Source organism: Fringilla coelebs (assembly GCF_963513975.1).
Source record: "Fringilla coelebs genome assembly, chromosome: 5".
In the NCBI taxonomy this organism is placed as follows: Eukaryota; Metazoa; Chordata; class Aves; order Passeriformes; family Fringillidae; genus Fringilla; species Fringilla coelebs.
The window spans coordinates 72,887-99,735 of NC_140033.1; the positions used below are offsets into that span (position 1 = coordinate 72,887).

Here is a 26,849-nt window from a genome sequence, read left to right on the forward strand (position 1 = left end):
ATTTTTGTGGTTTCTTCTGGACTCACTCCTGCAGATTCACATCTGTCTTGTACAGGGGAACCCCAGAACTGGACACAGTGCTCTGAGTGGGGTCTAACAAAAGCAGGGAAGAGGGTGAGAATTATCTCATTCAGCTTGCTGCCCACACCTCTTTTGGTGCTGCCCAGGGTATGATTGGCTTTCTGGGCTGCAGGCACACATTGCCAGGTCCTGTCCAATTTTTAGTTTACAAGAATCCCGGAGTCTTTCTCTGTAGCCTGTTTTCAATCCATTCACCCCATACATAGTCTGTGCTAGTAGTGGGGCTTGTCCCAGCCCAGGTGTAGGGCCTTGCATTTGGCCTTAGTAAACCTCACTGTGCACAAGGGCTGCATAGCTGCATTCCTCATCCAGGTCCCTCTGGATGGCATCACATGCCCCCAGCAAAATCAGCTGCTCAGCCTGGGTCACCCACAGGTGTGCCATAACTCCTGTTTGTCAGCAGTCAGGACACTAAACAGTGCCAGTCCCAGTATGGACTTCTGTGGGTCCTGGTTCCCACATGGATGTTGAGCCATTGACTGCAGCTCTTTGCACACAGCCAGTTCCTTACCCCAGATAACAGCCCACCTGTCAAACCCATATCAGCAATTAAGTAGCAGGGGTGTTGGGAAGACTGTGTCAGAGGCCTCACAGAAATCCAGCTTTCAGTCCGGAATCGTGCCCCAAGCTACAATTGAGTACATCCAAAAATGCACCTGGAAAACTTCAATCAGCTTTCTTAAAAAGCAGCTCCTCCCTCCCTCTACTGAAAGGAATTCCACCCAAAAAATGCAATTACTCAGAGCTTCACTGTCATGTTACTTAAAGCATCTTTCCCAATGCATGTTTAGCTGTATGTTTACTTCAAGCTTGTGTTGTTGTTTTAATTCTGTTTCCAGTGGGTGTGTTGAATGCTTGATTACTTTTTTTTTTGATATTAAAATGCTCGGAGATGTAATTTCTTTTTTAAAACTACCAAAATATTAAATGAAGCATAAAAAATCTTTTAAGTCTGCTATATAGGTTCTAAGTACTTCGTTAGTCCTTTTTGGGTCGTGAATTTGTCAGTCTTAATTAAAGTGGGATGCCAAAAACTGCCACCATAATCCATTCCTAACTTTGGTAGAATGAAATAAGGATTTATAGTTACCTTATATTTTGTAATTTCTGATGCTTTTCAAGCAGACCTCAACAAATCCCTTCAAATTTCAAGCTGTTGTTGTTTGAAATATAAAGATTCTTGAAATCCTTGTACAGCCTTAATTTCCATGGGCTTAGCAGGGCATTAGACCTTAGTATCTGTAACTCTCTTTATGTCTGTATGGATTCCTTGAACTTCTCTTGAGGCAGCCCTTGGAGTGATCGAAGGTCTCTCCTCCTGCTGCATAAGGGAACATTGTATGAGGCTGTCCAGAGTTCACTTGGTGGAAAGACTACAGTAGAGTATGGATCAATAAAGGAAAGCCATTATCACAGAAAACGCAGACTACCTTCCAATTGTTAGAATTCACAAAACCTTCATTTGAGCTTCCTCAGCTTCCATAGTACTTAGCAAATACAGTTTTGTATAATCAATTGTATGTAGAAAAGTGTTTAAAGGAGAACAGAAGAAAACCTTGTACTGTGTATTGATGGTATGTGTGTCCTCACTGCATGCTCAGAAGTGAAAAGTACAGAAATTTGTACCCCTTAGAGAACTGTTTAACTTGGTCCTGAGTTTTATTTTGCATATATATTAACCTGTTTTTCATACCATCATTGCTAGTTAACGTGTTCACAAAAATGGGGCCTGTTTTTTAATGCTTCTGAGTTGGTATTTCTGCGGAAGACAGTATTCGTTGCTTTACAAATAGCTCCCATGCTAAAAAGCTGAGCCACACCTAATACATTAATTAGAACTGAGATGAATTAGAATGTATTTTTCTTGCACATTTATAACAATTTCTCATTTTATTTTTTCCAAATGAAATTTGAAACGTTTTTCGACAATAGTTCTTCCTTTCCTCTCCTTTATAAAAATGTTTCTTAAAACTTGAATCTCTATTACCTGTCTTTCAGTATGTCTGTATGACAACAATTGTTCTTTTCTAAAAGCTGCTTAAAAGACCATGTTGGTTGTGTGGTTGTCTCTAAAAAAAACCAAACATTATCCACATATGTATGACAGTACATATCTCCACTACGTGTTATTAACAGCCACGTGTCCTTTCTCAAAAGCTCCTGGAAGAATATTCGGTTGCTGTCTAAAGCAAAGTCTTAAGTTTCAAAGAAATTTTTTGTGTTTGAATGTTTCAGAAATACCACATTTGCAACTTGTTCTCCAGGAGTCTCAGCAGGAAGCTGTGGTGGTCACAGAAGATGCAGAACAGGTAATGATAAAGCAGCTGAAATAAAATAGGTCAAGGACTGGCCTTAAAACAGCTAAGCTATCATGGTCTTTTGTACCAATCCTCTTTGAAGGTTATTATTAACTGGATTAATGGTGAAAGGCAGAAATAGCTTCCAAATACAGCTTGTACTGTGTTAGTAACAGACTCTGTTTTCCTTTGCCAGCTGTGTACATATCTTGTGTCCTTCATCCATCCAGTCCGCATTTGTGCTATTTTCTACCTGTTGTGAGTTAGTTTTTCAGCAGAACTAGGGGTCTCTGGAAATAAAATTCCAAAGGCTCAGCTGTCTTTATATAAGATGCCTTTCAAACCATTCCCACTGCCCTAATGGGCACCTGGCTGACTGACTGGGGAGCTGTGTGCTCCGTGAGTGGGGACAGGTGGGCACTGTCCTTGTGCTGCTGCATCGTGTCCCGCTGCAGGTGCAAGTGCAGTCAGGCTGTTGTTGGGCAGAATGCAGGGTTAGGAACCTGCTGCTTGGCCTTATGTTCAACATGGGGAGGGAGATGGCAGCCTCTGTGTATCTGTACTGAGGATTTGCTGTGAAACAGGTTGTTAGCTTAGAGCAAGGTCTGGCTCTCTGCATCCTGCTCTGCTGGTCCATCCTGTCCCCAAGGGGAAGATTAATGCTGTGTTTTATTTAATACATTCCTCTCTATCAGAGGGTTTGTATATTACTGTGAAGTATTAAGATAAAAGTTAGTATTTGGAACCGGAGAAGCATTTTGAGTCATTCATCCACCTTCCAACTGCCTGCAAGCTGTGAGCTGGTAGATCAGTGGGAATGCACACACACACACCCACACACCTAGGCTTTTCAAGGGCACATATAAGCATTTCAGCTGTTTTCTACTGCCCCTTTATAGACAGTGGAAAAAAACAGGTTCTTTAGGATATGACTCACTTGCAACAAGGTGAATGTTGAAAATGGGTCAATGAAAACAACCCTGGAATTGTCCATTTCAATGTCTTCATTATAAAAAGAGTCCAGCTAAGTAGCTTACATCTAAGTTTTTACACTTGGACAGCTGTTCCTACTATTTGTGCACCTGACTCATGGCTTTAGGCCAAGTAATATAGTTACCCAAACCCAGGTTAAGGCATCTAACAATTAAAAGGTTCTTGTGGGGGTTTTGGTTTGTTTGTGTGGTAGAGCCTAGCATAACTTTATTGGGAAACCTCCAGGTTCTTTATCTGCTGGAGGAGTGAGGCATAGACATGTGACTTCTCACCTTCTCTGCTTGGGTGGTCAGTGAAAGGTTATGATACTGTGGTTAGTCCCTTTGAGGTAGTGAAGCTGGAAGAGAAACCATCTCAAGGTTGGAAGGAAGTTGTTTAGATCGTTGCATCCATTGATCTGTTAATCTGCTGAGATATGTCTTAGTCTATTGCTTAACATCAAAATCAATCTCTTTTTCATTATTTTATTTATTTTTATTAGGATTCAGAGTTGTGTCCACACTTTGATAGGTTTTACTTAGAGCTGGCAGAGCAGTAGACAGCTAAGAGAGCTGTCTCCTCATACCAGGATCCTGGCTCAAAGCTCAGTGTTTTTTCTTCATCCCACAGAATAAGAATATTGGTGCTGAGGCAAAATTGCAAGACCTGTCGACTGTGGAAGCTCCAGCCTCTTATGTAGACTGCTCTTCTGCTACAGGTGAGGACAGAGAATAAGGCATGTGACAAGAAAATTGTGAAAGTTTGAGGAGTTTCAGGAACAAATATGAAGATTATTTAGAAAGAGGTGCTAATTTAGGTGCTGAGGTCAGAATTTAAAGATGATAATCTACAGAAAGCAGAAAAGGTTTACATAAGGTAGAAGAGAACATTCTAATGTGGCATGGGTAGGATATACCAGAAGAGAAGTAAAAAGTGGTTGCTAAGGTTAGAAAGAGAGAAGGGTTTGAAGGAGTGTGTTTGTAGATGCAAAGACTGATGTGTAAGGCACAGAAGAGAATTTAGATAAAATAAGAACTGTGTGTTTCTCTGCAAGTCAGTAAATGTCTTTTTGTGTCTGGAATTCCATGCCACATCCCACATGGAAAAAAAAAAAGCAGTCAAACCAATCTGGTTCTCTTGTCTCTTTGCTCTTCATCCTTCTTCAGGGGTCAGAACTGCTTGCTGTGTGCAGGTGATGCAGTAAACACAGTGGATTGCACAGAGCCATGCTGCAGCTGCACTGTCTGATTTACCGCTTGGAGTTAAACCAAAACGAGATGTCTGTGCACTGCATAGACTCAAACTCTGGGTTGTTTTCTTCTGTGCTTTGTTTGCCGCCTTTTTTTTTTTTTCTTTTTTTTCTCTTTTTTTTTTATTGTCCCTTCACTCTACTGACTGACTTTACCTGCAAATTGTTGCGCTGATGGTGACAAGTGTTCCATTTCTCACTAGGTGTGTCAGGAGAGCTGCTGAATTCTGAAATGCAAAAGCCTTTTGGTGACACTTCTGTGCTCTCTGAGGTACAAATGTAGTCCAAAACCCTTTTGGTCTCAGTATTGTATGCATTTGCAGATACAAAAACTTTAATTTAGTTTAGAAGCCTCGAAGAGTTGTCTCTTTTTAACCTCCTGTGACTTAGAGTGGTTTTTTCATTATGACAGCAGACTTTTTAAGAGCAGGTCTCCTTTAATGGTTCCCCATAAACTGTTTCTGCCCTCCAAGTCTTTACAGTGCAGCATGTTGACTTATTGGTGGGCTGTTGATCCAAGCTGTCTGGGGAGGATTTGTGAGTGCTTTTCTTTTGTAATCCGTTTTGGGGGATGGGAAGAAACTTAAAAATAGTAATTTGGAAAAGCCAAGCACTTTGTTCCAGGTGCTTTGTCTAGTGCTTTCACTTTGGGCATGGACACAGATTGGAATATGGGTTTCTATCCTGCTTCTTTGCCATGTTAAATGGACAGATTGAATAGGGGACAAAAACCTCCTTATTCAGAGCTATGAATAGGATGCCATGAAAATGTGACTGGTTAAGTACACTAGAGGGCTTGTTAGAATCACAGGAGAACTTAAACAGTTCAGAGTTATACTATCTTGCAATCAAGAGAGAAGGGGGGGAAAAAGGGAATAGGAAGTTGTTATGGTCTGATCCTGCTGCCAGAATCTTTCACGCTGCAGCTTCAGAAACTGAAATTAGCAGAAGTGACCTAGGATGTCACAGAATCACAGAACAGTTTGGGTTGGAAGGGACCTCTGGAGGTCACCTAGTCCACCCCCCACTGCCAAGACAGAGTCCCTCTGTTATTAGCAAGGCTTCTATTTATTGCAGAAGCCAGCTTGAGACCGTTACAAAGTGTGGGAAGCAGATACTTCCAGAAGTGGCCTTTTCACAAGATTCAAAGGAAAAATGATGCCTACTATTTTCTTTTAGGCAAGAACAGATGGCTTTACCAATCAAAGCAAGCAGTTTACTGAGGAAAGTTGTCCACCTGGAATTCTAGACTATATTGCTGCAGAGAAACAGAAGGAGCTGTCAGTTTTGCTGCTGGAACTGAAAGAAGCCCAAGAAGAAATAACTTTTCTGAAAAGCCAGCTCAAGGGCCCCAGTGGCCAAACTTCTACAGGCAGCCAAACAGAAGCTAACCAGCTGGAAGAGAATTCACAGATTCAGTGTCTGGAGAGGGAGGAGCAGAAGGCTTCAGATACACAGAGTGTCTTATTACTGAAAGAAACAGAAATGCAGAAAATTGGCTTTCTTCAGGAAAATGGGATCAACTTCCAAGAAAAGCCTCAGGGAAGCCCTGGCACCTCTCAATCTCAAGAGCTGATCAAGTTACAAAACCAAATTACAGAACTGCAAATAATTCTGCAGAAATCAGAAGAATCCTTTAGGAAAGAACTAGGAGAAAAATGTGCAGAAATAAATAGGCTAAACCAGTTGGCTGAGGAATACAGGAAAAAAGGAGAGGATCCTGACAGTACATTTTGTGTTTTGACTGATGAACAAGATCAGCTCTTGTGTCAGGCCAAAGAACTTTCTACCATAACAGAACTGAAGGAGCAAGTGAAGCAACTGGAGGAAGAGCTAGCTCTTTCAGAAAAGCAGAGACTGTCAGACAGTCAAAGCAGTCTTCTAAGAGAGCAAATCCAGAGCCTTAAAAATGAATTTAAATCCAAGGATATAAAAATTGAAGCTTTGCAAAAGGACTTGGATGAAGCACAGCTTCAGCTTTCTGACCAGGACATGCAACTAAAGGATCTGAGAAGCCAGGTTGAGACAAAGGAATGTGAAGTAATTGATCTAGGACAGCTTTTGAGGAAGAATACAGCAGAGATGGAAGAGCTTTCCCACAAGTTAACCTTAAAGGGGCACGAGGCAGCAAGCCTGGAGCAGCTTGTTGCTGAGCACACCAGGTCTATAGAGAGCCTACAACAAGCCTTGCAGGAAAAGGACCGACAGATGGCAGAGATCAGTGTCAGCATGTCTGAGAAAATGGTCCTACTGAATGAAGAGAAATATTCTCTAGCAAATGAGCTTAAGAGTCTTAAGGAGCAGACAAGTCTGTTGTTAAAATCCCAGGAAGAAAAAGAACAGAACATAGCAGCAAAAGATAAATGTCTGAAGTGTGGGGTATCAAAGCAGCAGAATGAGACAGAAGCAGTGAGTAAAGAAAATGAGGAATTAGTAAATCAAGTTGAACTTCTGAGAAAAGAAAATGAGCAAGTAAAGCGGAAGCTGCAAGCAGTATTTGTGAACAGGAAGGAGCTTCTGAAGAAGGTAACCAGATTGGAGAATGAATTAGAACAACTGAGTAGAGAACAAAAATCAGAAACCTCAGTGGCTCAGGCAGCTGCAGGGGAGGAAGACATGAGAAGCATGGTCAGCAAAGAAATGGGTCTTGAAAACCAGCCCCGTGAGGACTATCTAATTCAGCTGCTTTCTGAAAAGGAATCTGAGTTGCAGAGCATCCGGGAGGAAAAAGAAACTACTGAAGCACAACTGCAGGCAGTGATTGAGGAAATGAGGCAAAGCTTGCAAGATAAGGCAAACACTGCTTCAGTTAAGGATGAAATCATGGAGCATCAGACGATTCCTGACAAAGTAATTGAAACCAATGAAAGCCCAGAAGATGATGAAGAAAAGGAGAAACATAGTTCAGCAGGTACAAATCTGGAGGAAAAACAGAAGTCTGCTCTTAAAGAAAGGATTTCAGTTCTTGAACAAGAAAAAGAACAACTTCAAAAAAAACTTCAAGAAGCTCTCATATCTCGCAAAGACACTATAAAAAAGGCTCAAGAAAAAGACAGGCATCACAGAGAACAACTGAAACAGCAAAAAGATGATTACAACATCCTGCAAGAACAATTTGATCAGCAAAGAAAAGAGAAAGACAGCATCCAGGCTCAGCTCAGACAGCTCCAAGAGCAGAAAGGATCAGCAGAGAGTGATTTTAGGAGTCAAGGTAGGTTGGATTCTTCATGCATGGGCGCAGAGGATACAACAAATAACAAACTTGTACAAGTTGCAGATATTTCTGAGGAGTGGAAAAAACACCTTGACAAACTGCAGATGGAGAAAGAGAAACTGGAATGTAGTGTCAGCCATATGCAAAGGGAGCTTGCTCACAAATCAGAATTAATCTTTGATTTGCAGCAGCACATAGCACAGTTGTTTGTAGAGATAGAAGGGCTGAAGAGAACCTCTGACCAAGCTGAAGCTAAGGGAGCAAGTCTTCAGACAGAATTGGAGGAGAATCAAGGAAAAATTTCTGGAGTGGCCAGTCTGGAAGACTTGAAAATTCTTGTGCATCAAAAGGATGAAGAAATAGAATTTCTTAGCCAGCAGTTAAAGGAGAAAAGTGACACTCTCAATAATGTGCAGGCACAATTGCTGGAAAAAGAGGAATCAGTCCAAAGACTGTGTAGTCAGTTGGAGGCTCAGGCTCAGGTGCATGAGGAGCAAAACAAGCGACTACAAACAGAGACGCTTGAAAATCAGGAGAAGCAAGAGGACAATGCAGAAGCAGCTAAGCAGAAGAATCAAATGCAGAGAAAGTTGCAAGCAGCACTTATCTCTAGAAAAGAGGCACTAAAGGAGAGCAAATCTCTAAAAGAAGAGCTGGCTAATGCTAAAATTACTATTGACAGTCTTTCTGTCAAGCTGACAAATATGGAAAGCCAAGTATGTGGCCATGTTAAAGAAACAGATACCTTAACAGAAAAGTTAGCGTGCCTCACTGGACAGCGAGAAAAACTTACTGCAGAAATTGATAAACTGCTTAGAGAAAACCAGAATCTTGATGGATGCTGTAAAAACCTTACACTTGCTCTGGATAGAGTTGTTCTAGAGAAGCAGACGCTGGAGAAGGAGGTGGAATCATTGAAGAGCTTTCAAGCCACTGAGAGTTCTGAGTGGCAGGAGAAATACAAGGAGCTTCAGGGAGAATATGAAACTCTGCTGCAGTCATATGAGAATGTGAGTAATGAGGCTGAGCGAATTCAGCATGTGTTGGAAACTGTTAGGCAGGAAAAGCAAGAAATTTTCATTCAGCTAAAAGGGGCTGAAGCAAAAAAACAGGAAACAGATAAGCAGCTACAAGAAGCTGAACAGGAAATTGATGAAATGAAGGAGAAAATGAGGAAATTTGCAAAATCAAAGCAACAAAAGATCCTGGAACTAGAGGAGGAGAATGAGAAGCTTAGAGCAGAGATGCATTTTACAGATGGAGAGCTGCACAGGACTGGAGAGAGCTTTACAAATGCTAGCCTGAAAGAAGACCTGGAGTGCTCTAGGAGGGACTACCAGTCTCTTTCGACTCAGCTTGAGACAGTAATGGCTGAAAAGGAGTCTCTTAATCAAGAGATTGTGGACTTGAAGTGCCTTTTGCAGGTAACAGAATCTAAGCTGAAGGAAAGCAGAGAACTTGTAGACAGGCACGTTGCCCAACAGACAGCGGGGGAAGAAACTAATAAGGCAGTTGCCGCACCATCACCAACAGAAGAGTCTGAAAATCAAGTGGACGTATCTTTTCGACCAGAGCCTCGTGCTGCAGAGCTGGAACAAGACGCATTTGCAAGTGATAGAGCTTGTGAGGATCCTGGTCTCTACAGACAGCAAATAGCTGAGCTCACCAAGCGAATCACAGAGATGGAAGATAATAGAAGGGCTTCAGAGCAACAGCTGGGTGACATCCGCAGGTGTGTTGAGACTTTAGCAAGTGAGAAAAGGGCTTTAGAACACCAAATGGGAGAGAAAGTCCATGAAGTGAATGATTTGCAGGCTACAGTAGCAAAGATGGAGCAAATGGTCCAAGAAGCTAGAGACGACCTCATCAGAATGACAGCACTGAAGGATGCTCTAGAGGCTGAAAAGGATGACTTGGAAGAAAGGCTCATGAATCAGCTCGCAGAACTTAATGGAAGTATTGGAAACTATCAGCAAGATGCAACAGACTTCCAAATCAAAAATGATCAACTGAAACATGAGCTTGAGACCTTGCAGAGAATGATGCACGAACTGGAGGAGGAGAAAAGTCAGATGGCAAAGGAGGAAAGCAAAGCAAGTTCAGAAAAGCAAAAGGAATTTTTCGAAAAGCTAAAACACAATTGGAGAGGAGAAAGCAGCACACATATAAAGGAGCTTCAAGAACTGCTGAAACAGAAACAGCAGGAGATTAAGCAGCTGCAGAAGGACTGTATCAAAAGCCAGGAAAAGAACAGTAGTTTAGAAAAAACTGTTAAAGCTCTGGAATTTCTGCAGAGTGAGACTCAGAAAGAGGTAGAAGCAGCCAAAGAAATTTCAGCTAAAGCAGTTGAAGACACCAAGAAAGCCCAGGCAGAGCTTGCTCAGTGCAGAGTAGTGTTGGATGACACTCAGAGCGAGGCAGCAAGGGTTTTAGCTGAGAGTATCAAAGTGAAAGAAGAGTTGCAAGCAAACAAAGAGCAAAATAAAATTCAAATGAGGAAAAAGGATGAGGACTTTGAGAGAAGACTGGAACAGGAAAAGGACAAGCACTCAAAGGAGATTAAAAACATGGAAGCAAAGCTGGCAACATTGCAGAGGGAGAAGGACCATATGGAAAAAATAGTTGGTGATCTGCAGGACTCCTTGAAGACAAAGGATCAAGAAGCCAAGCAACTGGAAGGCAATCTAAACAGAACACTAGCCCAGCTTGCAGCCTTCACCAGGAGCATGTCTTCCCTTCAGGATGATAGGGATAGAGTGATAGACGAATCAAAAACATGGGAGAAGAAATTCACTGAAACTATTCAAAAGAAGGAAGAAGAAATACGTTGGAAAGAGGAAGCTTGTATTGTGCTACAGGACCAGGTGAAACATATGACCGTGCATGTGGAAGAACTCCAGACTCATATATCCAGGTAAATAAGCTGTGTCAGGGGAGGTTTATCAGGAAAAGGTTACTTTGCACTTGTTATCTGCACAAGGACATGAGGTGAATAGTCACTCTAGAATAGTCCTTCTTCACGTCCTTAGGATACCTGTGTTAAATCTGTTCTCTGTGACAAACACTCACCATCTGATTACTCTCCAGATTATTTCAAATTTCAGATTAATTAAAGAGTTTCTTTTGCATGGAGTTTTTGCACTGAGAAGTCAAGAAAGCATTGGGATGCACAGTTTAGTCCCAAAATAAATTTTGAGGGGAAGATGGAGCTATGGAAACCTATCAAAATGTGTATACAGCTGTGTATTTCCAAAATTCAAAAACGAGCCATTCTTACATGAGTAAAATTGTTTTTTGTGTGTGTGTGTGTATATATATATATATACACACACATATACATACATACGTACACACACACACACACACATATAAATATAAATATATATAAATATAAAAATAAAAATAAAAATATATATGCTGTACCTTTGCATGATGAAGCATTAAATGGATATCAAAGGTATCATAACAGCAACTTCATTGTGGGGTGGCATGGAGTTGTTTTTATTATTAGCTACAATGGACGAGAGAAGTAATGTAATGACAGAGAGGTGATAACATTCAGTGTTTTAGTGAACACTTTTTTCAGTATTGACATGAACACCTTTAAAAGAATATATTCCCCGGCCACCACCCCTTTAAGGCAGTAGTACAGTCAGAACTTTAAAAGATATCTTGAATTTTAAATAGAGAGATATTTCCAGCTTGCTTTCTTTAAGTAAAACAAATTCTGTGGCTTTTCTAAATTAGTATAAGAACAGAGTTAGTGTACGTTTAGATACTGAGATACTTTGTGGATTTTTGACCAACTTAATCTTTTCAGGCTGGAATGCAACAAAAAAGACTGGGAGGTTGATTGCAGGAAGGAGATTCAGCATCATCAAAAGACATGTGAAATGTTGCAGGAGGAGAAAAAGGAGCTTTTGACTCAGCTTGAAGGGTCTCAGAAACTGTACAGCAAGTCTCAGAATGAACAGCAGGAACTGGAATCAGAAATCAGTAGCCTAAGAGACCAGCTGGCTGACTTACAGAATTCCTTCACCAAATGTGAGCTGGCCAGGGAAGAGCTGGAGACTGTGGTCAAGCAACAAGAGATGAGTATCCAGAATTTTAAACTCAACTGTGAGCAGCTTGAAGCTGACCTGCAAGCTTCCAAGGACCTAACAAATAAGCTGCATGAAGAAACTAGTGCCAAAGATCAAAAGATCATGAGTTTGCTGTCTGCCAAAGAAGAAGCAGTGATGGCTGCTCTAGCTGAATTACAGCAGCAACATTCTGAAGAGATGAAAGAGTTGGAGTGTAGGCTAAGTAAGGAGGAAGATAATAAAAAAGCCTTGGAAAATGAAAAGAACAAATTTCTTGACAAACTCAATCATCTCACTGAAAAGATGAAGATAAGCAGAGAAGAAAGTAAGCAGCAGAAGGCACAGCTGGACTCGTTCACCAAATCCATGTCATCTCTGCAGGACGACCGAGACCGCATTCTGAGGGACTACAAGCAGCTTGAGGAGCGCCATCTTGTTATAATCCTGGAAAAAGACCAGCTAATTCAAGAGGCTGCTGCTGAAAACAACAAGCTCAGGGAAGAAATGAGAAGTTTCCATAGCCAGATGGATGACCTCAACTCTGAGAATGCCAAGCTGAATGCGGAGTTGGTGCGGTACAGAGAAGACCTCAACCAAGTGATTTCAATAAAGGACTCCCAACAGAAGCAACTTCTCAAAATACAGCTTCAGCGGATCCAAACTCTGGAAAATGAGAAGGCAACCATAGAAACACAGCTGAAAGAGTCTGAGCATACTCAGGATGATCTCAGGAAGTGCATGGAAGCCTTAAGAGAGGAAAAAGTCAGTATGTCTCAAGAGATTGAAACGCTTATGTCCTCTCTGTCGCAGGTGCAGAGAGAGATGGCAGCGTTACATGAGGGGAGTCCCATCGTGGAGTGTCAGGCAGAGCTGAAGGCTCGAGAGAAAGAGGTACAACAACTGAGTCACGAGCTTTCCCTCTCCCAGAAGAGAATAAGAGAACTTGAGGGGGAGCTAGAATGTGTTCAGAGAGATGCAGCCAAGAGAGTGGGAGAGGCTGAGGACAGGCTTCGGAAGGAATTGAAGCACCTGCATCATGATGCAGGGATAATGAGGAACGAAACTGAGACAGCTGAAGAGAGAGTAGCAGAGTTGGCACGGGACTTGATGGAAATGGAACAGAAATTGCTTGAAGTCACAGATGAAAACAAAGATCTCAGAGCTCAAATTCAGTCTTTTGGGAGGTCCATGAGCTCTCTTCAGGATAGCCGAGACCAGGCCAATGAAGAGCTTCATATTTTGAAACAGAAATATTCTGCAGACTTAGAGGAACAAAAGAGTCTAGTGCAGAATCTTCAGAAACAGATGGCTCAGCTACAAGAGGAGCAACGTTCCACTGTCAAGGACCGAGATACGGTCAGGTCTGAGCTGGCAGAACTGCAGAAGGCTATTGATGAAAGAGGTCTCTTGGCCCACATTGAGGAACTTAATCAGCAGCTCAGAGCTAAAGATGATGAGCTTCTCCGCTTGTCTTTGGAATTGGAAGGCTCTTCCAACCAAGTCAAATCTTTCTCCAAGGCTATGGCAAGCTTGCAGAATGACCGAGACCGTCTGCTGAATGAATTGGACAAAACACGTAAGATTGAAGAAGTGAAACAGCAAGCAGAAGGGAGCACTTCCACCACTGCTTTGGAAGTGCAGACTCTGAAGAAGGCACTGGCCTCCTTGCAGAGTGACAGAGACAGAGTAGTAAGTCCATGTTCTCTCTTCCCGCTCTTACTTTAAGCACCAGAGGAGGTTTGGATCTTCAAGTCTTAAAATTCATAACACTTAGGTCTGATAATTGCAATGTGATGCATAGATCAGGCTGCATCTTCATGGAATCACAGAATAGTTGAGATTCAAAGGGTCTTCTGGAGTTCTTCTACAGACCTTCTAGTCTAACCCCCCTGCACAAAGAAGGCTTGCTGGAATAGGTTGCTTGTACAATGTCCTGTTGGATTTTGAATATCTCCATCAGTAAATATTCCACAGCTTCTCTGGCCAACGTGTTTTTTCTTGTATCTGGAAACGGTTTCCAGAATTAGTTTCTCCCTCACTTTCCCAGAGATGGAGATGAGGCTGACCAGACTGCAGGTTCACAATTCTCCTTTCTTGCCCTTCTTGTAGGTAGGGATGACATTTGCTTTCTTCCAGTCTTCAGGAACCTCTTGGGTCACCATGACTTTTCAAAGATAATGGAGTTGCCTCCCAATGACCTTAGCATTTGTGGGCATGCTCCATCAGACCCCATGAATCTGGTATGGGCCATCTGTATTATCTTCTCTGGCATGGAGGCTGTGCTTCCATTGTTAACTTCCAAGGGTGGTTTGTCTGTTAGCTTGGTTTAAAATATGAAATCATGGAAATAAGGTCCATGTTAACCTGCATAGTTCACAACTGTGTCAGCTCATTTGATTTGCCTTAGATTTCTGAGACTAGAACAAAGGCTTGAGTTTCCTCCTCCTCTTGGCAGCTGACTTTCAAAGCCGGTACAAGACATTGCAGATTCCTTTTGACATTCTTGCCTTCACACTGTATGTGTCTGTGTTTGTATAGTCTCTGGCACAGTGCAGTGGAGCAAGTTCCAGAGTTCTCCTTGCTGGTCAGAAGACAGACTTTGACAGTCATGTCCCACTGCCACTCATTGAGCACTGTCCTGTCTCCAGAGTTAGCCATGTCTTCTTGTCTTCAAAAACAATTGCAATGATGCATGTAACAACAACTTATTTCTAGTTATAGCCTGACTGGAATTGGAGAGCCAAAAGGATTTTACTTATCCGTTTTCTGGTTTATAGTAAATACCAACTTCAGGAGTTATGCTTAACCAGCTCCTTCTGTGTCACTTAGTTTTCCTCTGAATAAGATAATTATTATTGTCATCTGGAGTCTTTTTATTAATGTATTTCACATCTTCATGGGAGGGCTCAAAACTTACTGCCCCGATTACCAATAGAATTGTCCGAGGGCTTTTTTCTGAGCAGTTCTTAGTACACTGCTGTATTTGATGATTCCGTTTTTAGTTCCTCTGTCATCTGAATGTGACCCTTTTCTCCCTCCACACACCACAGAAAGAAATGCTCTTAAACAGTTCTAAGTAATAAACCTGATGCTTGCTCAGCTGTCTCATAATGATGTTTCTATTTAATTCCAGGTAAGAGAGCTGGAGAACCTGCAGCAGCAATACATCCTTGTTGGGGTGGAAGCTGCTGAGAATTCTCGCTTAAAGGCACAGCTGCAGCAGTGGGAGCAAGAGGCAGACAAACAGCTTCGTCTACAAGAACAGCTGCGGCAGGAAGGAGTTGTGTACCAGCAGGAGCTCCAGCAGCTCAGGTGAGCTGTCTGTCTGCTTCCTGCCTTGGCTACGTTGCAAATGTGTTTGTTTCTCTCAAAGAGCGGTTGTGGGCAGAGGTGGAGGGAATGCTGAGAACCTCACCTGTGCCAGGTGACACTGAGCACTCCGCCCTGGCCAGGAGAGGGCACGTGATTCCCTTGCCCAGCTTCTGCCTCAGAATTACAGCCCAGCAGCTTGGAGGTCAATGCCTGTGTGAAATAGGGATGTTTTTGTTTTTATTTCCTTTATCCAGTGGTGGTCAGTATCATCTGTTGAAGAGGAAACTGAGGCTGTTTCTTATATTGGAACTTACATATATGATCACAGTACTCTCCATTCCAGGCTGCTGCTGAACACCCTTTATTAACCCACTGATATCATAGTTTAGAGCATACTAATTTTGTATGGCTGTCTAATCCTTTATTTCACTTGCTCTATGTCTTCTAGTTTGTTCTTTTTAACTCTGTAATTCAAGTCTAGTAAAATTGTCTTCTCCAACTGGACTGGAGCTAGTCAGACAAATATGCTCTGTTCTGAAAACAGGGGGAAATGCTTTCAGATATTTCAGAGATCCATTTAAGAATGCCTGAGGCTGGAATGAAAAGGGTGGGATTTTCTTTGTGGAAAGGTCTATGGTTTATCTTTGTCCAGAGTGATATAAAAACTTGTAGTTCTCTCCCTCCCCACTACCCCCACTCTGACACTCAAATTAACACTGCAGATCTCGTCAAGTTTGAAGCATCTTACAAATTTTATTTATCCTGACAAAAGAACAGGAGGTTTATTTCCTGTGCAGCTTTTACACTGTACGTGAAGTGATGGCCTCAGGTTGGTGTGGTGGGATCAGTACTGTGGGTCTGGTGCACATATGACCGTGCAGAGAAATTATTATGGGGCCAAGTGGCATTGCCAGTGACTTCCTTGACAAAACTCTGTGCAGTGAGATCAAAACAATGTTCAGAAACACAGAAAGTGTGAAAAGGTCACCCTAGGACAGCAATGGAGCAATCCAAAGGGTTCAACCAAATACAGAAAACTTCCTTAAACCTGCTTTTAAGGTTCCTGTACTTGAGTTGTTTTGTCTTGGCTTGGTTATAAAACTTTGTGTCTAGCATGAGGTGATGATTGAATCACCCTGGGCTTATTTTTAGCTGGGTACCTGGTCATCCTAAGTCATACTGGCAACTTCCTTGTAACTTCCCTTGTTTATGCTGGGCAGACAGGAGAAGACCACCTGGGAAAAGCAGAGCAGCAGCATGAAGGAGCAGTACCTGATGGCCATTGCAGAGAAGGACAAAGAGCTGAGCCATTTACAGAGGATCACACAGGAAATGAGGCTGTCCTTCAGCAAGTCTCAAGCTGTTGAGGAACAGCACCAAAGCAAGGTGGGTGGAAAGATACAGATTTTTTACTGGAAATGTGAAGCTTGAAACTCAACCACAAGAGCATGTGTTGCCTGTGTCCGGCTCCTGCAGACTGCAACATTGGATGTGGTTGTGAAGCCTCCAAAGATAATACCAACAGTCTTGCACCACTGAAAGTTGTAGAAATTATGCATACCCTTAAGTGCTCTTCATTAAGTTCCTGGTTTCCAGTGTTTCAAGAAAGAGGGTAAAAGAGACAGGGCTTCCTAGGCACCTTGGGTCCTTTGAAGTAGCATGAAGCTTCCCAGGTGAGTATTCTGGCTGGTTTAGAATTGCCCTCTTGCACTGTCTTTGAATCTAAGATTTTCTGTCTTAGTTCTCATTTTAATGTCAGATCTTCATTTTTAAGTTTTCTATTGAATTTTTCTTGCTGTTTTTACTGTAACAGGGATCTACAATCCTGGTTCAAGCCCAGAGAGGCTGAGGCTTGAACACTGAACCTTCTCTCTTATTCCCCCTGTATACAGTCCTAAAAGTGGAGTGGAATGTGTTTAGTATTTTGTTTGTCTAGGGAAGGCTGCATGCACAGTGCAGCACATCAGAGCCAAGACAGAACTCTCCCACCCATGTCTGCAATGTCCCAGTGGATTACGTCAGTGGAGTGGGCAGCAAATCTCCTTTAGCCCTTTGATACACCCATGCATATATGCAAGGGAAAAGCTTGAACAATGTTCATGTGATGCTTTCCAGGAGGATTCTTCAGTGCTAGCCTTCTGGCCTTTGTTGATTAGATCAGTGTAGACATTCGTTTAGGTTTTTGTTTGTTTTTTCTTATCTCATTCATGTGCCTTTTTTTTTTCTGCCTGTGTTGCAAACAGCTTTAAGACAACATTTGAGCAGGACCCATCATATGTGCAAGTTTGGTGGTCTTTCCTGACTGTTTTTATTTTTAGATGGCTTTTAGTATATTTCTGTGTATTCCCCATTTGCTCCTTTGCCTGTGCAGATCAAGTTCCAGGTCTAGGAACAATGTTAGGTTGACCTTGGAATACTGAAAAGAGAGGAGAAACACAAGAGCGAGTTGTTACATCAGCAGTATATTTTTCATTGTACTTTCCTTGACAGATTTCTCCAGAAGTCCTGAAAGGGGACTTTTCAAGCCTAGAAGCAGAGATGAAACACCTCCAGGCCCAGCTAAGTGACAGTCTGAAAGAGCTGCACCAGAAAGAGCTCAGAATTCAGCATTTAAACAGCAAGGTACTGATATGTCTTCTACTTGCTTGCAGTCAGGGACAAGGAATGTGGGGAGGGTTTGGCTGCAATAGGGCTCAGGAAGCAGGAATTAATCTGTCCTTGCAGACATTCAATGAAGTAACACAAAATCAGAAATACATCTCTCAGAAAAGCAGTGTTAGAATCACAGTGATGGATTCACTGCTGCTGCACAGGGCTGGCACAGCAGCAGAGCCCTTGCCCCATGCCCCGCACTGCTCTCCCTCAGTGAGCAGCTGTGAGAGCCAGAGCACTGCAGAGAGAAGCCATGAGTGGGACAGCTGTTCTGTATGGACCAGAAGGATATCCAGGCCCCAGGCAGATCCCATCCAGCAGGCTCAGCGACAGGGTCTGAACCAGCAGCTTTTCTGCCACTGCCATTTAGTGTCCTTTCTCGCAGGTGACCAAAGGGAGAAAGGAGGAGGGAAGAAGGCAGGGGAGGAAAAAAAGAGGTGACAGAAGGGGAGAGAGGAGGAGAGAGGACAGATTGAGGGGACAGTGGGGGAAAGAAGTTGAATGGGGAAATGAAGGCCAAAGGGACCAGAGAGCGAGATCGTATGAAGAAAGTTGTTTGCAGGTTCCATGTCTATTGTCAGGAGCACTTTATAGCCTCCTGCTTTCTGGGCTGCTGAAGGAAGTCCCTCCTTGGGAAGGCATCTTCACTTCTGCCTGCCAGCTTGAAACACTTCCTGCATTTCAGTGCAGAATCACAATCAGTCAATTCCCACACTGAAATGGAAGACCCAGAATTTATTCATCTTCAGAAAGAGAGGTGTGTTGAAGGAGAAAGTGAGAATATAAAATAATAATTTACTAATGATATTTCTGAAAGGTTTAGGTCAATATCAGCACTTTAGAAATCTTTTTCTGGACATGTAATATTCTGTACATCTCTGGTGTTTTGAGACTCCCGTTGCAGAAACCTTTGCCACAAGCTACTCTTTGAGATTGTCACTGGTCTTTTGACATTAGTGATGGGCAGTGTAGCAGTTATATGTTCTCTTACCCTCAACTAGACAGAGAACAATTTTGCTTTCACAAAATCAATTTCTTTGCTTGCTGATTGTGTTCTCTTCTCAGCTATCTCAGGTTTTTGAGGAGAAAAATGCCCTCTCCCTCCAGCTCCGAGGGAGCAGTCGGAGCACCTGCGAGAGCCATCAGCACTACAGCGAGGTCCTGAACCGCTGCCTAGTGCTGGAGAGGCAGCTCCAGGAGCTGCAGGCTGCAGACAAGAGCATGGTAAGGGGGCTGGGCTTGCTGCACAGGGGGAAAAGCTCATTTCAAGTGGCTCTGTGAACGGTCCAGCATTGTAGTGGCTGTGTGTCCTCTTCATTCAGTGCAGTTTGCAGTACGTTCCTGTGTTCTTTCAGGAGCTGTTTGCAACGGACGCCGCTCCAGGAGCACCCCAAGAAAAGAATGAGTCACAGAGAGGCATTTACACACCTGAACTGCAGGAGCTGCAGCTGAGGTAACGAAAGTCTGAGAAAACAGGGGTGGGGATGTTGGTCCTGATGGAGGCCTTGAGGCTAGTGATGAGCCTGATGCTTTTACTCTGCACCAGTGTTGGGAAAACTCAGTCCCACACTAGGATCTTGTGGACTTGGAGAAACTGTTGTATGCACTTACTAGCTGTCATTAGTTATCTCTTTGGATTAGAGCTTCAAAAAAACACAAGGATAACATACAGCGGCAATGCCAGCCAAACCAGCATCTTGGATCTGGTAGGCTGCATCCTCAGTAGCTGCTGAAGTATATCAGTGGCCCCGGTCTCAGGGTTGTAGCCTGAGAGTGTGTCTGGAATTAAGATGTAGCACAGGATTCCTTGTAACCTTCTGAAACGAAGATCTAGCACACAATTCCTCAAACCCTTTCAAAATAATTTTCAGAAGGTGGAGCCATGGTGACAGAGGCAAGGAACTCCTTCCTGATGTGAAACAAGCTTCAAGAGATTTATCTTGTCTCATGTTTTCCAAATAGTTTATATATAGTAAAGATGACTAAGTCTCCTCTGTGAGCTGGGAGGTAATTTAAGTCTGTTCACACACGGCATCAGTGAATACAACAGAAACGCAATGGTCCATGATTTGGGCCTTTTTGGCATATGCTTTGTTACTTTCTGACAGGTTGTCTGAAACAGAACACTTACATAGCAGCACAAAGCAGGATATGAAGTATTTGGAGGAGCAGCTGGAGGAAGAACGGGACCGTCGTCTTGCTGCAGAGGAGGCGCTTTTTGCAGCACAGGATCAGATCAGGAGGTGAGGCAGCTGGAGGAAACGAACACAATCACCACAGAAGTGCGCTGGTTCTAGCTCTGTTTTACAGATGCACTTCATCATATCCTTCTGTCAAACGGCACTGGTGGCACAGAGACAACTACCGTGTCTGTCACAGAGTCACAGAAAGGTTGAGGGTGGGGTCCAAAGGGGTTGAGGTTGAGGGGCCTCCAAAGACCACGTGGCCCAGCCCCCTGCTCAGCCTAGACCCAGTTGCCCAGGACCATGTCCCGATGGCTGTTGAGTATCTCCAAAGAGGAAGACATCACAACCTCCCTGGCCTACTGTTCCTCCACTTGTAGGCAGATAGGATGAGACAAATGATTAGACGTTAAGACAAGTTCTGTCTAGAAATTAGATGCCAACTTTCTTGATTAGTTAAATTAACTACTGGAAAATACAATTTGGGGACTGAGAATTGAGTGCAGGCTGAAGAGGAGTTCTCATGCTTCCAGGGGATTTGTCTGCTCAGTAAGGACCTGTCTGTCATGGCTGAAACAGTTTTGACTTGAAGACTGTCACTCATTTTTAATGTATTGCCAATTAACATCAACTTTTCATTAATTTGGTTATTGAGGGACAATTAAACACTTAGGACTTTCGTCCACCTTTCCCAGGCTTAGTTTCAGCCTAGCTCCCTGTCCTGCCCCATGCCCACTATCCAGCACTGTGGTCTGCACTGCACAGGGCTCTGCCTATCTCAGGGCACTGCATGGATGCCCTGAGAGTCAACAGAGCAAAGGCAGCTGATCTGGACTAGATGTTGGGATTAGGAGTAGCAGGTTCAAAATGCTTGATTCTCCTCATTGACTATGGAGGGGGTTTTAGCACATGACCTGATTGTAGGCACATGTGCTGTGCATTTCCTGGTAGTTCAATAACTGGAGTTAGGGACTAGTGGAGTCTTTTACAGGAAAACAATGCCTTTCTTCTGACACACTTGCTGATTTAGCCAAAATATAATGGTTTGTATGGAAGAATTCTGGAAGAAGTTCCCTGGTAATTGCTACAAGTTTTGGACAACTGTAGCTCCTTCTGGCATTAAAGTCTATAAAAGCCTCCTGAAGCTGATCTCACTAATAAACCACAGCCCCAGGATATGACTACTGCCCCTGTCACTAGAAAATAGGAAGAACCAGCACTATTGCAGCCAGAGCTGGCTTCCAAAATAACTTCATAGAATTTAAAGCATATAGGTGTATTATCTGCCCTGGCTTCTTTCAAGTCGCACTATAAAATTTCACTTAAAAGGAAGAAAGACTCCTGCTCGCTGGGCCATCCTGTTCTTTTGCTTAATGTGAGCTCAGGAGGCATGATACCTCTTCAAGTGGAACTGGCTCTTGGCGAGTGAAGCCAGGGCTTGCTTGCAGAGGTTGATTCCTTTTTTGAGAAATACCTTCTTTCCTAAGCTTGATTAAAGTGTTGATTTGGGACATCATAATAAAAAACTGAACTTAATTTCATATTTGTTGTGGCAGGTTGCAGCCAAGTGAGTGGTCATCTTCCTTAAGTGCCAGCATTGATATGACTCCAGGTCACGAGCAGTCCTTGCTGATCGACTCCATGGATAATAATTCCAGCAGAGTAAGAATTTAACATTCACAGCTGTCAATTATGTGGGGCCCAGCTGATTCAAGAAACTGTGAACCTACAGCACTTCAGTTCCTCTGTAGACACACATAAATTGGTCAGGGACTGTGTAGTTTTTCTGCTCTCACCATGCTGGAAACAAAACTGGATGGGGCTGGTTCATGGACAGCCTGCAGAGAGCAGGGGAAAGGGGAACATTTCATGAGGATTGCCCTAGCGTCAGGATCTGACAGGGGAGTAATTTGGGGAAGTTTATGCTCATTAGCTTAAACAAATTTATCTCCATGGTCTGGAGAGTTCTGAATGAAGGCAGCTGGGGCCACAGCCATTCCTTGTAGTGACTGCTCTCTCTTTCCTCTTCCAGACCCGGAGTACTCCTGGACTACGACGCCTGTTACGCTCTCTCCTCCACTCCCGGGCCCACTTGCCCCTGCTAGTGGCCACGTATCTGCTTGCTCTCCATGTCCTGCTCTTCCTGTGCTTCACAGGCCACCTGTGAATAGGAGTGACAGCTTTTCCTTGAGCCTTAGCCCTGTGCATGCTGAGGGCCTGCACGCCCTCACAGAAGGGAAGCGCTTGTCCCAGCTGCAGTCTTTCCAAACCAGCCCTGAAGCAGCAGCTGCACCCAGCACCTGCTGTCAGTGCTGGTGCTGGAGATCTGCTCCCGGGAGATCTGGCCTTCCCTTGGTGTTTCTATGTGAGTGGTTCATTTTCTGAGCCAGGGTTTTGCTGCAAGCCGCAAGGACAGCATCTGTTCCTGTACCTGGAAGCAGTACCACTCATTTTAGATAGTATTGTGCTGCAGTAGGAATAACAAAAATACTCTTGAGTTGCTGCAGTACTTCAGCACTTCTAAAACTGCACAATCCTCCCCCTCTTAGGCTGAAACCGTAAGTGGGGTTGGGGGAACATTGTAGCTGGATATAAAAGAATTGTCTTCCCTTTCTTCCGCCTCTTAGATTTGCTCCATGGCTCAGAGCTGTCTAAAATGCATATCCTAAGGAAGTTATGGGCACTTTAAGGAATGTGAATTTTAAAATCATGATTCCTGCTCAGTTGCATCTCCTGTTGAAGAAGGGCCAAAATTAGTATATCTGGCCCTGGTGGGCATTCCATTTAAAATCAGTCATATGTCTACCCTGACAAGCCTGTAAAATAATGCCAGTAATTTAGTTGTTTAAAAATAATAGGAAACATGAAACCTTTTAGCTCTTAAGTTAAAAATCCTCCTATTTATAGCATTTGTGCACCTCTTATGATGGAAGGTGCTGCCTTACCTCTAGTAGAGCAGCCCTGCTCCTGCCTTCTCATCCACTAAACACTCGTCACGAGACTGAACCTCCACAGGCTGTGTTGAAGGGGTCCATAATGTGCTGTGTGGGCCTGAAGCAAACGCAGAAACTCCAGAAATAAACTCTCTCCCTTGTGCTGAGGAAGGAGCCAGAGTTCTAAAACCTTCTGGTTTTAGAACCCTCTGGTGTAGAAAGCTGGTGCTGGTGTTTGGGCATGTTTGGACCCAAATCAAATTATGCAAATGGACTAAATCTTTTATGATATATGGAAATATGAATATATTTCCATATATCGTAAAAGATGAATATATTTCCATATGTTTTCTAAAAACCTTCTGAATTTGAGACTGCCCTCGTCCAAAAGGAGAACGTTGAATGCGAAGAAAGTTCAGTGGCGTTCACTGTCAGATCCTGAGTGGTCGTTTCATTCAGAGTACTGGCCAGGGGAATCCTGTCTGCCTCTTAGTAGAGCATTAACAGTCACATTTTTCCCATGGGAAAGAGGTAGCTTTTGATATTGGTGGTAAACTAAGCTGCTCTAGCCAGTGCAGAAAGCCTATTTGAGGGTGGATTGATTTCACTGGTAGCTAAACCAGCTGGATCTCTGGCAGGTCCAGAGCACTGGCACTAGATATCCTCTTGTGGACTGTCTGTGATTATCAGCGTGAACTTCCTCTAACTATGTCAAATTCAGTGACCAAATAGTTTGTCTATAGCTTCCTGGGGTATGAACTCCTGTATGTATAATAAAGTTTATTTTTCAGATGGCGTTTGTGTAACATTGCCATGTGACTGCAAGTGGAGGGTGTAGTGCTGCTGTATCAGCACACCTTGTGTGGGACACAGTGGGACTGCAGGTCTCCTTTGTGTGCACTGCCTTGTGTGATCATTGCAGAAGCTGTTTCTTTATACAATGTGAATGCCTAGGTGATGACTTTTTTTCCCTATCTCGCCTGTTGTTCAGCCTTTTTCAGCTGACAGAATAAGGAAATAGCACCTGAATGGGCAATGTCTTCTGGCAGGGATGTGTGGAACTAATGATTTTAAGATCCCTTCCAACCCAGACCATTGCATGCATCGTGAAAGTGATTCCAGTAAAGCAATACCTACTTGGGTTTGTTTTTCCACATTTGCCTGAACACTGCACCTTATTAGAGTTGTGTAACCCCAGGACAGATAAAGAAGTTGGCAACAGTGAGCTAGAACGTGCTGGTCATTCAGATGGGACAGTTCAACTGTCCCAACTTTCTGTAGCCAAAAACGGTACCCTTGTTCATACCCCTTGTTCACTGCTACAGCCTCCTACCACCGTTGGAACAAAAGCCAGCCTTGGGGTGTTGTAAGGCTGTAGATAATGTTTCCACCGTGTTTAACAGGAGCAAGGATTATAAGCAAAGTATGTTTCCTTAAAGCCCATGCATTTTTTTCCTGAACTGAAGAAAGGCATGATTCTGATGCCTCAGATACATTAAAATGTTTTATACCTACAGACAGAACAGTTATAGCTTAGATTAAATATAGGAATAAAACCTCAAAAGGATCTGCTGGTTTGCTAAGCATAGTCTGACTGAACAGCTTTGTGGTTTGACCTGATGAAAGATGGGGCCTTTTAGCTGATGGTTCCTGTCTCAAACATTTCAACATTTTGTTTGTTGTCCAGTGGACCTGTCCTGCCTTAATTTTTCATCTATCTTCAATAAAGGCTGAGAAGGAAGGTCAGCCAATGAAGCTGTGCCCTGTCATCCTCGGACACTCGTGCCAGCTCAGCAGCACCACTGAGGCTGGGACAGGTCTGGTTATGTGCCAGGAGGAAGGCAGCATCAGGGGTGTAAGGAGGAGTGGATACAAGTTACTGCAAGGAGCACTAAGGGGTGCCCTGCTGATCCTCTCAGCTCCCTTTACAGGACAGGTGTGAGGATCTGGGAATGGCAGACAAAGCTCATAATGAGGTGCAAGGAACCTGTGCAGGTGCCCTCACCAAGGGTAGATCAACCCACCCTGATAATGAGAGCTGCATTAAGGCCAGTGCTGAGGAGAAACAACTGAGGGTGCAATCACAGGTAAGTTGCCCCTGAGCGCAATGAAAGCACCATGTGCTAGACCCTTCAGGACTGCTTGCTGCCTCCCAGTAGCCTGAGACACAGATGTCACTGCACAACTGACTTCCGTGCAGCCTTTGGACTGTGCCCACTCTGGTTCTCCCATGTGGGTACTGGTGATGTTGCGACAAGAAGCTCAAGTTTGATCAAAGCAGTCTTCAGGCCCCAGGGCAGAATGGGAAAAGGTTCGGGAGCACAGTGTTCTCCTCAAGCCTCCAAGTAATGGGGAGAGATATTGAAAGTAAAAGGCATGCTCAAGATGTGGCTCCAGGATTTGTGCCTCCACCCGAACTCTGGTTTTTATACCCATGTGAGAGCCTTCTTTAAAACAAGAGTGTGCTGGGACCTGATGGGAGAACTCTGTGTCTGCACTGCATCAGTGTCTCAGGGCAGAGGCAGCCTGCAGGGGAACTGCACCGCTGGGGCCAGCTCTGGGACTCACGACTTGAGCAGAGCTGGGGGCTGGGGTGCAGGAAGTGAAAAGTGCTGAAGTTAAAACAGGAACTCAGAGCAGACACAGGCCCAAAGCTGTCACTGGCATCAGGTGCCTGAGCAAAAAGCAGCAAGTTTACCAGCAGGAACTGGTGAGCCTTTAAAGGTAAGAAAACTTGAGGGGGTTTTGGGGGTGGAAAGTGAGAAATTACTACCAAAAAGTGTAGTTATTGGTGGGCAAAGAGAACTTTTTGAACAAGCATGTTTAAGTGGACAATGCTTGACATTTGCTTCTCAGGCTATTGTCCTGCCGTCATTGTGGTTCTTGTGTTTGAGGCTCTAAAGAACCTCATTTCCAAATATACCAGCATGACTGTGCTGTGTCGTAGCCCTGTATCGTGCTGTAGTGGATGTTTTCCTAGGGGAAAATGGGGTAAAAAAGGGGTTGAGATGCTACCCTGGCTGATATTTCTCATAATGACAGATATTTCTCATATGACAGAGCCTTGTGATGCAATTACAGCCTGTGGTTTGTCATGGTTCCCACAATGCATGGCAGGTGGCTTTGGAGAACGGGTGGTCAACAACCGTTTACAGCAGTATTTAAAACCTTGAACTATCTTATTTGAGCTCAAATCAGCTGCCCTGATGACAAGCAGTCCTGTGCTAGCTGGTTATTATGGCTGGTTTATGCTTTACAAAAATGAGCAACAAACTTTAAAAATCTTTGGCATGAGAGATGCCAATAAATGAGAGAAAGGAAAAGGAGAAGAAAGGTGTTAGAAGGGGCTGTGTTGTCCACATGAGCATTTCCACATCCCCTGCTTCTAATTGCAATTAACCGTGTCCAGTTTGGCACTGGATTGCTGTAAGTGGGCAATGTCACAGACTGGCTGTGATCCTGAGGCATCTGCAGAAGGCCTAAAACCAGGTCTTCACTGTGTATCTGCCTTAGCCCTTCATCTTATCTCTTAGCTGACTACCTGGCCTTTGTTTAACAAAAGAAAGAATCATCACTGGTGGGCTTATTTGGTTTCTGTTCTCTTCGCTCCCTGATCTTACAGTGCTGGTTCTCTGGAAAGGACAGCTCGAAACTGAGCTGTGCACCGCACTAAACCAGAAGGTTATTCACTTAAGCAGCTTTTTATGTGGGACAGTTAATTACTTAGCATAAACAGAGAATTATTAATTATTCAGCATAAACAATTTACTTTCGCAGAGGGCAACTGCCACAAGAGCTTAGGGCTGTCTGAGGCTTCCACACAGCTGTGGGAGTGAGGGGTTACCACAGCTGAGCACATGGTAAAAGCTGCTGT

At 43.6% G+C, this 26,849-nt stretch overlaps 1 protein-coding gene across 1 annotated transcript in view; it reads left to right on the top strand.

Moving 5' to 3' along the window:
• GOLGB1 (golgin B1) overlaps window positions 1-26,849 on the top strand; it is a 54,331-nt gene that overhangs the window by 13,322 nt on the left and 14,160 nt on the right. Inside the window, exons 11-26 of the mRNA XM_084206471.1 lie at window positions 2,317-2,390; window positions 3,981-4,068; window positions 4,803-4,870; window positions 5,779-10,727; window positions 11,634-13,584; window positions 15,029-15,207; window positions 16,428-16,593; window positions 17,698-17,829; window positions 18,925-19,083; window positions 19,215-19,312; window positions 19,968-20,102; window positions 21,599-21,704; window positions 22,075-22,206; window positions 22,592-22,600; window positions 24,907-25,062; window positions 25,616-25,699. Coding sequence (XP_084062597.1) covers window positions 2,317-2,390; window positions 3,981-4,068; window positions 4,803-4,870; window positions 5,779-10,727; window positions 11,634-13,584; window positions 15,029-15,207; window positions 16,428-16,593; window positions 17,698-17,829; window positions 18,925-19,083; window positions 19,215-19,312; window positions 19,968-20,102; window positions 21,599-21,704; window positions 22,075-22,206; window positions 22,592-22,600; window positions 24,907-25,062; window positions 25,616-25,699 — 8,486 coding nt within the window. The remainder of the gene's footprint in view (window positions 1-2,316; window positions 2,391-3,980; window positions 4,069-4,802; window positions 4,871-5,778; window positions 10,728-11,633; window positions 13,585-15,028; window positions 15,208-16,427; window positions 16,594-17,697; window positions 17,830-18,924; window positions 19,084-19,214; window positions 19,313-19,967; window positions 20,103-21,598; window positions 21,705-22,074; window positions 22,207-22,591; window positions 22,601-24,906; window positions 25,063-25,615; window positions 25,700-26,849) is intronic.